The sequence below is a fragment of the Maniola jurtina genome, chromosome 5, assembly GCF_905333055.1.
Source record: "Maniola jurtina chromosome 5, ilManJurt1.1, whole genome shotgun sequence".
Taxonomy (NCBI): Eukaryota; Metazoa; Arthropoda; class Insecta; order Lepidoptera; family Nymphalidae; genus Maniola; species Maniola jurtina.
This window is the reverse complement of record NC_060033.1, coordinates 16,015,009-16,027,524: the sequence shown is the minus strand read 5'-3', so window position 1 is coordinate 16,027,524 and position 12,516 is coordinate 16,015,009. Positions and strand designations below refer to the sequence as shown.

General features: G+C 39.6%; 2 protein-coding genes across 2 annotated transcripts in view; one reads left to right on the top strand and one right to left on the bottom strand.

Annotated features, from left to right (window-relative positions):
* Positions 1-12,516, top strand: part of LOC123865020 — a 191,027-nt gene that overhangs the window by 25,888 nt on the left and 152,623 nt on the right. The gene's annotated exons all lie outside the window — the stretch shown is intronic.
* On the bottom strand, positions 1,663-11,400 carry LOC123865027. Its single transcript, XM_045905844.1, has 5 exons — positions 11,279-11,400; positions 7,075-7,258; positions 6,667-6,885; positions 6,115-6,282; positions 1,663-3,201 (listed from the first exon to the last, which is right to left on the bottom strand). Exons 1-5 carry the CDS (start codon positions 11,398-11,400, stop codon positions 1,663-1,665), a joined length of 2,232 nt encoding a protein of 743 aa, XP_045761800.1.

Sequence of the window (12,516 nt, the reverse complement as noted above, 5' to 3'; positions counted from 1 at the left end):
TTTAAAATGATGTAACCATAAATTCGCGGTTTTCAAATTTATTCCTGTACTTGTGCAGGTAGGTACCTACCTACCAAATTTCATTACTCTAGGTCAACGGGGAGTACCCTATAGGTTTCTTGATAGACACGACGGACAGACAGACAGACAGACAGACAACAAAGTGATCCTACAAGGGTTCCGTTTTTCCTTTTGAGGTACGGAACCCTTGTTAAAAATGTTACTATAGAACGACATTAACACTTAACATAATATATTCGATAGTAAATTAAATTATTTTTACTTTTATTAAATTGTCAATGGTTATTGAAGTCGGTTTTCATATTTTTTTGAAAAAAAATCATATCACAATTTTTAGTGGCTCCACTGTATTAAAATACGTTATACCTAGCAGAAACCTACTGTTCACTAAGCTATTACACTTTATTTGGATTTCTGTGTTTACACTGATGCGAGCAATTTACTCTTAACCAATGAGGAGTTCTGTTCTCTATCTCAGAAGATATTCATCAGATCTTCATCAAACAAAGAAACAAAAATAATTATGAAAATCGGTTCATGTTTGGCAGTAATCGCGTAACAAATATACAAAACATACAGTCGAACAGAGAACCCCCTCCATTCTTTGTTTAAAGTCGTTTAAAAAGTCGGTATTTTTACGCGCGAAGCGCACCGGCACGCCGCGACATATGATAATATAATGTGGCTACTGACCAAACCCATAAATGTAGACTTTTTACCATTTGCCGCTGGATAATGAAAGTGATGAACGGCCGCTTTGGAAGAGATTTTTGTTTACTCAGGATTATTCAGGATTTGTAACCGGACATTAAGTAACATGATCGATTATTTCAGGATTTTGGCAGCATTGCTGAACAGCTATCATGTTCTGATAGACAACAACGTGCATGCACGTGATTTTCTTGACGTAATCCATGAACGGTCAATGAGCAAAAAAGTTCAGCAGTACTTGTTACCAAAAACAATAATTATAATAGAAGAAGAGCTCAGTTCCAGGCTATGGAAGCCGACATTCTCCGTTCAATGACTTTCCTAGATTCACAGATGAATTGACGCAAGTTGCTTTAGGCAGCTATCGACTGAAGCAAGCCCGTAGTTACTATGGTGAACAGTACGTATAACCAAATGGTACATTCATCACAGAGCTCGCCGGAGATATCCCAGTGGCAGAAGTTTGGGAGATGGCTGGATGAGATCACCTAGTATTACAAGGCCGCATACAATCCAGGTATGTATAAACTAATTTTGTCCACATTTCAGCTGATGCAGCACTTTGTGGGAGTCAAAATAATTGTACGTGCATTCAAATTCATATAAAACAATCAGAACAGTAACAAAATCATAAAATCGGTTATAATTAATTGTACAAAGTATACTCATTGTTTGATTGATGCAAAATTAATTCATTATTGTTATTATAGTCCAAAATTCACATTGCATTGCACATTTATTTCAATATCAAAAATTACATTGTTTGATTGATGCAAAATTAACAAATCCTTTCTTCGAATATATAAAAGTCAAGTGAAAAAACGTCAGACGTGACATTTGTCATTCGCCACAGACTATTTCAGTTTTTAACGTCTGGTGCACACGAACACTCCCCCGGCCTTGGAAGGCATCACTTTCAAAGGTTCTTAATCACTTGCTACCGGTTGGAGTGGTTGGAGCAGTTGGATGCGGATCACACGTCACTGGTAAGGGGCAGATCTTCGAGAATGCTCGCCGTACCACGTTGCCATTAGCCATGCGTATGGATGCTACCCTAGAGACTCCGTCCTTTCCGGGAAAGATGGCGACGATGCGGCCCATACTCCACTTCAGAGGGGGATTGTTGTCCTCCTTTATGAGCACAAGTGTGTCTTCTTTTAAACTGTCACCGGCCTTGTTCCATTTTGTTCTCACTTGGAGCTCGGAGACATACTCTTTGGACCACCGGCTCCAGAAGTGCTGTCTGGCTTGCTCGACTCGCTGATAGCGCGTGAGTCGATGCGCTGGTACTTGCTCGTAGTCTTCACAGGCAGGCGACGTCAGCGGACGGCCAACCAAGAAGTGTGCGGGTGTGAGAGGGGTGAAATCGTTCGGATCAGTCGACATAGGAGATAGGGGACGGGAGTTAAGGACGGCTTCTACCTGTGCCAACACCGTGCTAAACTCCTCAAATGTAAAATTTGCATTGCCTACAACCCGTCTAATATGGTGCTTGCATGACTTTACCCCTGCTTCCCACAGCCCTCCAAAATGCGGGGAATATGGAGGGATAAACTTAAACTTAATGTTATTGTTTATAGCGAATTCTTTAATCTCATCTGCGCAATTAGCTAAAAATTTTGAAAATTCTGTCATTAGACCTGTAAAATTCCTTCCATTATCAGAGAAGATCTCGGCTGGCTTGCCACGCCGCGAGACGAAACGCTTTAGCGCCAGCAGATACGCATCAGTCGATAAATCTCCGACTAACTCGAGATGAATAGCTCGTGTTGCAAAGCAAACGAACAGGCTAACGTACGCCTTTATTAATTTAGCGCCTCTTCCTTTGCGATTCAGTACGAATACTGGCCCAAAATAGTCAACTCCACTAACTGCAAATGGAAAACTTGGAGCTAGACGCTCGGCTGGGAGATTGCCCATTATTGGCGTTAGAGTTTTACCGCTTAACCGTGTGCAAATTATACACTCGTGCACAACCTTTTTTGCGAGGTTCCTACCACCGATAGGCCACCACGACTCTCGAATGGTAAATAGCAGCAACTGTGGAGCTGCATGTAGTTGCCGTAAATGTTCATATCGGAATAACAAATAGGTGAAAGGATGCTTTGCTGATAAAAGAATGGGGTGTTTCTTATTATAATTGAATTCAGAAGCATTGTATAAACGACCGCCCACTCTAATTAAATCATTTTCATCAATGAATACGCTTAACTTCATTAACTGGCTCCGTTTTGCTAATGGTTTATTATTGCGCAAAGTATTATATTCCGGAAATGATTCCTGTTGCGATAACCGAGCAAGAGTATTTACCGCTTCTCTCAGCTCATCCACATTCAGCGCACCGGACAGTTTATTGCTCGGTGATTGCGCATTGTGTATGAAACGCTTAACATACGCCATAGCGCGCTGAATGCGACTGAACTGGGAGAATCTGGAAAACGCGATAACAGGATCAATGTAATGACCTTCCTGAGGATTAACATGTTGGGTGTGTAAAACTTTAACCTCCGGTAGGTCAGCAACCTTACTAGCCGTAGGAGTCTTAATCGCGCGCGGCTTGAAATTAGGATCACGAAAAAACTGTGGGCCTTCCCACCACAGGTTTGATTTTTCGAGTGATTTGAGATCAACACCCCTCGATACTAAATCTGCTGGGTTATCCTGAGTCGTTACATGATACCACGCATAATTACGCGTCATCTCTTGCACTTCAACTACTCTATTTTGTACGTAAGTTTTAAGTTGATAGGGCGCCATACGTAGCCACCCTAGTACAATGGTCGAATCGGTCCACAGAGTGACGTCATCAAACTCACAACGCAATGATTCTATTATTTTAATGCAAAGTTTAGCACCTGTTACGGCACCACACAATTCCAACCTCGGAACGGTTAAAGGTTTCAAAGGAGCTACCTTTCCTTTTGCGCATAATAACCTTACCGATACGCTGCCGTTTTGTGTTAATGTGCGTATATATGCACATGCCCCATATGCCTTTTGCGAGGCGTCGGTAAATATGTGCAATTCCGCGCGTATGTGGTGCTTAGTAAACGTATGACGCGGTATTCTTAAACAGCTAAGCACGTCTAAATTACTAAGAAACCTTTTAAATTCGTCAGCTACCTCTTCTGGCAATTGCGTATCCCAGTCAGTTTTAAGTAGCCACAGTTTTTGTAACAGAATTTTGACGGTCATGATAGTAGGGCTTAATAGACCTAAAGGGTCAAAAATCTGTGAAATCGTAGACAAAATCACGCGTTTAGTAATTTTAGTTGAAGGTAATCGAACTTTAGATTGATAGTTAAGTTGATCGGATTGGCTTATCCAGCTCAATCCCAGCGTCTTCGATTGAGGAGGATAAGTCAATCCGATTCCTTGTTCTCCTAAAGACAAATCTTTGAGCGTATGAGACGACGGTAAAGAATCGTTTTTGAAATTAAAGACCCACTTTCGAAGTGGAAAACATCCTGTAGATAAAACATTCGCTGTCTTTTCGCATAACTTTAACAATTCATCTTTATCGTCCGACCCTGTTATCATGTCATCAACATAGAAATCATGTGTAATAATTCGCTTTACATCCACATCATTGCATTCCATAGCCAACTGCCGTAAGCATCGAACGCTAAGAAAAGGTGCCGATGCCGTCCCGTACGTCACCGTGTTCAGCCTATAAATTTCCAATGGAGCCGCAGGATTAGAACGCCATAGGATAAGTTGAAGGTCACGCTGACTGACATCTATTAAGACCTGCCTGTACATTTTTTCTATATCGGCGCAAGCTATGTAGGCATTTTCACGAAACCGCAGTAAAATTGCAAATAAGTCACCTTGAATAGGTGGGCCAACCATTTGTAAGTCATTTAGGGATTTATCACTGGTGGATTTGGCGCTTGCATCGAAAACGACGCGTAATTTGGTTGTGGTACTATTTTCGTTAAACACACAGAAGTGTGGCATGAAGTAATGTGGAGTTGGAAAATCGTGTATACGATCCATGTGCCCCAGGCTAATATATTCGTCAATAAAAGCCTTGTATAGCTGCGCGCAATTCGTTGAACGAGAAAGTCGTTTTTCCAGAGCGACTAAACGCCTGTATGCTTGTGTATACGAGTCACCTAGTAAGGTGGGAGACTCGCTGAATGGTATTTTAACAATAAATCGTCCCTGAGGATCGCGCCTAGTATTTAGGACAAAGTCTTCTTCGCAAGCGCGCTCCACCTCAGACTGCACATGAAAGCCACGGGAAACTTCTTCGAGCTCCCAGAATTTGCGTAACTGGGAGTCGATTGAATGTAATTGTGTGTAGTTACAAAGGATGGTATTAGAAATAACCGGTAAGTTATTTATCGGTCCTGAAATGACCCAACCTAATTTTGTATTTTGTAAGAAAGGGCCACTCGCAAGGGGAATTTTCCCTTCGCTTAACAGGTCCCAAAAGTGATCAGCACCTATTAAGATGTCTATGTCAAAACCGTCCAGGTATGAGGGATCAGCTAGCGTTATGTGATGCGGAATTTTAATTTGGTTGAAATTAATAGGTATAGATGGCGCCGGTGGTGTTATTTGCGGTAACACCAAACATTGTACATGGGTAGAATAATCGTCATTTAATGATCGAATGTTAATTTTGCACGATTGAAAACATTGTGTGACGGAATTTCCTATTCCTTGTATTTTTCGTGTGGACTGTATTAATGGCGTATTAATTTGGTCGCAGATTGCCTTTCGTATAAAGCAACACTGACTCCCGCTATCAAGCATGACGCGGCATATAATAGTTTTTCCCGAATCATCTGTTACTCTGACTAGCGCTGTCGATAACAATACAGGTTGTGTGAGTGACGCCTGCGCGCATTTGACGTCTGTCCCACTAATAACCTGTGACGAGTAGGTCTGAACCGATGTGCATTGAGGGGAGTCACTGATGCATTCATTCTGAGCTGGTGCTAGTGGTAGTGCCACTTGACCTTCAGTTGCGCTGCGTTCGCGATGGATAATTGTGTTATGTTTGAGGTTGCACTTCCGGCAGGGCCCGAACCTACAAACGTCCGGTCCGTGCCCGGCACGGAGGCAATTCACGCATAATTTATTTTTCTTAATAAAATTAATTTTATTGTCTATGGTGGAGTCCAAAAAGGTCTGGCATGAATATAGGTTGTGAATGTCTTTACAGTAAGGGCATGATCTCTTAAACTGTTTGTCCAAATTAGACGTGGACACATTGCAGCGTACCTTGTTACCCGAAGTATCCCTATTGCCTGGACTATTATTTGAATTTTTTGTAAATTTATTAAAATCTTGATTATTTTTACTATGTGACACGTGTAGTGTTTCCAACATGTCAGCCCTTGCCTTTAAAAACTCCAACAAATGAGTCACCTGTACTAGCACTTTGCCGTCCTTCTGTTGTTCACCTAATCCTAACTCACTCCTATGTTTTTCCCACGCTCGCTCCGTTGAGTCATCTAGTTTTGACACAACCATGTAAATTATAAGTGTGTCCCAATGTTCTGTGGGCTCGCCTAGTAACTTCAGGGATCTTAGGTTCTTCAACACAACATCAATTAGTTTGCGCAACAATACAGGCGACTCCTTCGATATTTGTTGAATAGTGAACAACGCTTTAACATGATTATGTATCAGTAGCCTACTATTATTATATCTATTCATAAGTAATTCCCAGGCAACAAAATAATTATCTGGTGTAAATTCAATTGAATTAATAACTAGTGCGGCAGGGCCCTTAAGTGCAGACTTAAGATAGTGAAATTTTTGAATAATACTTATAGTATTTGACACATGAACGAGAGACACATAAGTATTCTTAAACTCGAGCCACTGTTCGTACGACCCATCAAAGGAAGGTAAGTTGATAGTTGGCAGCTTTACCGCCTGATACGCATCATGATTGTCCCTACACTCATTTCTCACAGTAGATGGCACGGACTCAGTGCCTAAGATGCACTCGGCTTGAGCTATGATAGCATAATATTTGTTTTCAAAGCATTCCCTCTCTTCAAGCTGCTCATCATCCTCTGAGTCTGGAAGGAGTCCATCCAACTTCATTTGAACTTGATTGAATTCAGACAACAAGTTAGATGCACCTTGTATTCTTAAATTTAATTCTGCCCGCTTACTGCGGTCTAAAACCTGATTTTCAAAGGAACTTACATATGCAGATAATTTAGTTAATCTGCCCTTTAAAACCCCCCTTTGTTTGATTAACTCTTTTATTAATTGCGCAGATGGGTCTAACAATGGAGATTTAGGCAAAGTAAGATCAGTTTTAGACATTTTGTAGTTTGTAAAAGAGAAGTAAAGTCACAGCAAAGTACTTACATGTAAATGTTGTAGCGCGTAGATAAATAGCGTTAGATTGTTGAACACTGTGTTAACACAGGAATTAGGAATATAGGATAAGGATTTAGATGGGATGTCTTGGCTGGCACGTCTCACCGAGTCGCTTTGCGGTGATGCGAAGTCGCGCCACAAGTCTTGTCCCCGCTGGTTATCCGGTTCGAAGCTGACCAATAATTTGTTTGATTGATGCAAAATTAATTCATTATTGTTATTATAGTCCAAAATTCACATTGCATTGCACATTTATTTCAATATCAAAAATTACATTGTTTGATTGATGCAAAATTAACAAATCCTTTCTTCGAATATATAAAAGTCAAGTGAAAAAACGTCAGACGTGACATTTGTCATTCGCCACAGACTATTTCAGTTTTTAACGTCTGGTGCACACGAACACTCATTTTTTGTATAACTTGTATAACACGACATATAATGACCCCACAGCCTTCGCGTTATAATGGCAATTGCTTCAAATCATTAGTTCTAGCAATATCTGTCATTATTTTATGTTTCCCAGCACTTTTAGAAATCAAGAAAATGTGTGAAAATGACGAATTTTCGAACTTGTATAACTTGGCTCAGAGCAATCCTACAACTTTTCTGCCGTATTAACTATTACTAAAAATGGCTAGTTCTAACGATCTGTACTATTTTTTTTCGTTGGCCGGCACTTTCAGAAAAGGCCCAAAAAGAATGATCTTTAAAAAAGTTAATTAAATAAAAGCGAACCGCGGCGGCGCGCGGCGTCGACGCGGGCGTGGCCATTTGTGATTAAGTGTATTATGTTGTGTAATTAGGTATAATATTATGTTGTTCTAATCACAATTACACGCTTTAATGTATTTAGTTAGAATGACAATTACACGCTGTAATGCGTTCCGCTCCTGCGGATATTTAATGCGCGGCAAGTAGGAGCTTAGCAGTTTATTTATCTCGAACTTGAGATTGTAAACAGTCGCAAACCGACTCGCGAATCTCTACCACTACGTTCGAACTGTAACCACGAGTGATCATGAATCCCACGGTTTATTTCCTCGTTCTTGGGATCGCAATAGCCTCAGCGCAGTATCCTGAGTTTGTGGGCAGACATCTACGCTACCGTCACGTCGTGCCTGCTTTGACTAGAAATGACATGGATCTCGTTTTTCCTCCAAGCACTGATATATATAGCAAAAGTCTTTTGAATTTTCCATATGACAGTCATTACGGGCATATACAAGGTCGTGAGGTCTTCAAAGGAGGCTGCCCCACAGGATACGTGAGAGTCAACGGGGTTTGCGTGGAGATAGAGTGAACGGACTGTGCGTTAAAGCTCTAAACCTATATCTGATGTATTCTATTAAAAACACAGAGCCGATATAGGAAAAAAATTACGACCAATGGAATTAATTATCTCGGTACCACTGACACTGACATGAATATTTAGTAAATTACAAATAAATAAATAAAAGTGTTTTATTTCAATCAACCAAATTGGATAAAAATCAAATTTCTAATTTAAATCAAGTCTGAAAAATTTGATTTTTGAGACTCTTCGTAGCGCCTTCATTCAGCTTCATGTACTCCACCTTCGTTTCACTTTATTCAAGACCTCCTTTGCGAGCTTCTAGCTTTGCGTTGTACAAAACACTGTGGGGGTAAGACTCTACGACCATAGATATGTTCTACGACTGACTGTCAAACTGCATGCAGTCGGGGTGCTCAGGGCTACATAACCCTTATGCATTACTACATGACAGACAGACAAACTTAATTCCACTTCAATACGAATATTTAAACCGGAGATATTTTTCATCCCTTCCTATTGCTGTTTAGGAAATATTGTATAATATAATGCCTTGTCAAAGTATGAAAAAAGTTATTTTATACATTGCCTGAATGTTTTGGGAATTATATAGAATGCCTGATATTCTATTACAGTATCGGATTATTCAGATCAGCAGCGGTGACGTGACATACGAAAAAAATATAATATCATATTGTGATTATTATTAATTATAACATTCGATGTAAAATGTTACAATTGCAAGAACTAGCGTCTCCACAAGTTCTAACTTTTTTTTAAAGTACTTTTGTACCAATGTTTGATACTATCTATCTATTTCGAATGAATAGGTACTGTCAATTAAAAAAGTAAGTAAAAAATTTATTCTGGTAATTTGTATTTTAATGATTATCATTGATTTTATGAAATAAATATATCTATACATATAATAAAATTGTAGAAAAGTGGTGTCTGTACAATGGAAATATATAAAAAAAAAAGTAGCAGGGGTTGTTATTATATCGATGCCGAACCCGAAATTGTAATTTTTCTTGTCTGTTTGTCTGTTTGTCTGTGTGTTTGTGCCATCGATGTATATGGATTAGCCTTTCCCATACAATTCCGTCCGCAAAAATACGCTTGAATCTTACGTCATCGTCATTGACAAAGTCAAGAGACTTTTGCAAATTCTCTTGACTTTTTGAGCGCGTTTTTTATCTTCGAAGGGCCCATCCATATGTACATCGATGGTTTGTGCACGCTAATATCAGAAACGGCTTATTCGATTTAGATACGGTTTTCACTAATATATTGTAGTAAGCTTCACTTAACATTTAGTGTTTATTTCATGTCAATCGGTTCATAAATAAAAAAGTTATGTCAATTTAAAGAATCACGGCGAACATTTTTAACGTACAGAGTACGTACTACACGCCTCGCGCCTGAGCGTCCGTGGCTATATAAAGCGCGCTGAGAGCTATTCCACGCGAACGAAGTCGCGGGCACAGCTAGTATGATAATATGATATCGTTGTGGATATACGAGTAGGTAGAGTATATTGTTCAGAGAATCACAGTTAGACGCTCTCCTGGGAATATTGAATGCGCGGCAAGGAACAGCTTGGCGCTGTATTTGTCGCGAACTTGAGAATCACCACCACTCGGATTTTACATTATGCAATTACTTTCATGCATGTTGACAATATGTCACGCCACTATTTATTTTAAATACGCACGAAAGTAGTTTCACATGAAATTAAACTATGAGTATCACTGAGATCATGGCCCCATTAGCACCAAAGCTTTTTAATGCAATGCACAATACTGTCCTATGGATCAGGGGACACGGCAGTGCCCCCGCCAAGACGAGCCAAACGCGGCGGCCGGGGCGCTACGTACCTTTTTCTCGAAGTGTTTCGCCGTATTTTCGACCCGTCATAACTTCGGTCTGGATGACGCTAGAAAGCTGAAATTTTCAGTAGGTATAAGGTGTCCTCAGCTTTACCAAATATACCAAGTATCAAATATCTAGCTTTTATGGTTACAGATTTATTGGTACCTAAAATACGCCGATTTCGTCCCTCACTGATGATCATCATAATTCATAGTCTGTAATTCTAGGGTACTTCCCGAAGTCCTAAAAGACTAAAATTTGATATGTAGGCTAGAAATTGCATACAAACCACAGGAAAATTAAGAAATAGGAAATTTCCCCCCTCTACGCCTCTTATGGGAAAAGCAAATCTGTAAATTGTGTCGCTAGAATGCTGATATTTTGAGGATAAGATGTCCTTGGCAGATTTATTAAACGTATTGAGTATCAATTGTCTAGCTTTCATAGTTTCAGATTTATTGACAGTCAAAACTTCTAGTCTGTAATTCTAGGGTACTTCCCGAAGTCCTAGAAGACTGAAATTTGGTATGTAGACTAGAAATTGCATACAAACTACAGGAAAATTAAGAAATCGGAAATTTCTCCCAAACATAGTTACATATTACGAGTACATTCCAAGTTAAATAAAAGCTTTTAAAAAAAGAGGTAACGATAGAGAGTGCGCCATGAAAATGATGAGCCTACAAGAAATAAATCAAAAAAAAAAAAATCTAAGGCACCTGTCAAAAAGAAATGAAATCCCACCAAAAACATTTCATGTAAAAATGTTGCCAAGACTCACAAGTTCATAATGCTTTCACTGTTAAAAAGTTATGAGATCTCTAGTAGGGCCAAGCCCCTAGCTGAGCTTAGATTTGCGCTGCCCATGGGACCTATCCCAAGTCCAAAGTATATATAGCTCTTAAGTGCTCTTGAGTATATCACATTTATAACAATAAATAACAAATAACTCTACTTACAAGCTCTGACTCTACAAACTCTACATCTTGGTTAAAAAAGTACGGCTTGGCCGTTTAATGTTCTAACCCTCCTACGGCGGGCGGCATGAGAGCCCAAATCTCTCTCATGCACTCCGCCGACTCCTTCTGCGACATTACCTCCTCGCAGGAAGACTCTACCACTTTCCACGACCTATCGCTGCCCGCCATGGCTTTGACCACTGCTGGACATAGATAGGTCTCTCGTAGGGAGTCTCACACGCCGCGCGCACGCACTGCGCCACGTGCGACTCCTTTGATGTTCTACCCATCATGATTAAGCCATCGCCAGCCTACTACTGAGCACGGATCTCCTCTCAGAATGAGACAATGCGCGTCTTTCAACGCGCTTTCTGGTGAGTGGTCACCATTCGATTTTATGTAAGTATGATCAATATTTTAAGAAATACCAATATAGGCTAATATAATTTACACCATTTTCGTTAACGATTAGAATAATGATTTATTTATTACCAATCAAATAGGTGTTTTTTATCAAATAAAGTGGCACGAAATGCGATTTAAAATAAAATATATAATAATAAATAATTAGGTACCTACTTGAGTTTTAACTTGTAACATTAAGCAATACAATATTGACAGAGAAATTATTCAGACCTTTTTTAAAATATTATTTTATAAAAAGCTACAGTTTGACAGTCAGTAATACTTATGTAATACAATATTAAGTATACCGCTCTTCTAAAACTAGATTTTATCAATAAATGCCATCACTTTTAGAAAAGATAACTTTATAAAGGCTTTAACTTCTTTAAATTTCGTTAAAAATTTACTATAATTTATGAAAAACCGACAGATCAAACAAATTAAAAAAAGTTAATTAAATAAAAGCGAACCGCGGCTGCGCGCGGCGTCGACGCGGGCTGGCCATTTGTGATTAAGTGTATTATGTTGTGTAATTAGGTATAATATTATGTTGTTCTAATCACAATTACACGCTTTAATGTATTTTGTTAGAATGACAATTACACGCTGTAATGCGTTCCGCTCCTGCGGATATTTAATGCGCGGCAAGTAGGAGCTTAGCAGTTTATTTATCTCGAACTTGAGATTGTAAACAGTCGCAAACCGACTCGCGAATCTCTACCACTACGTTCAAACTGTAACCACGAGTGATTATGAATCCCACGGTTTATTTCCTCGTTCTTGGGATCGCAATAGCCTCAGCGCAGTATCCTGAGTTTGTGGGCAGACATCTACGCTACCGTCACGTCGTGCCTGCTTTGACTAGAAATGACATGGATCTCGTTTTTCCTTTCAATTTTC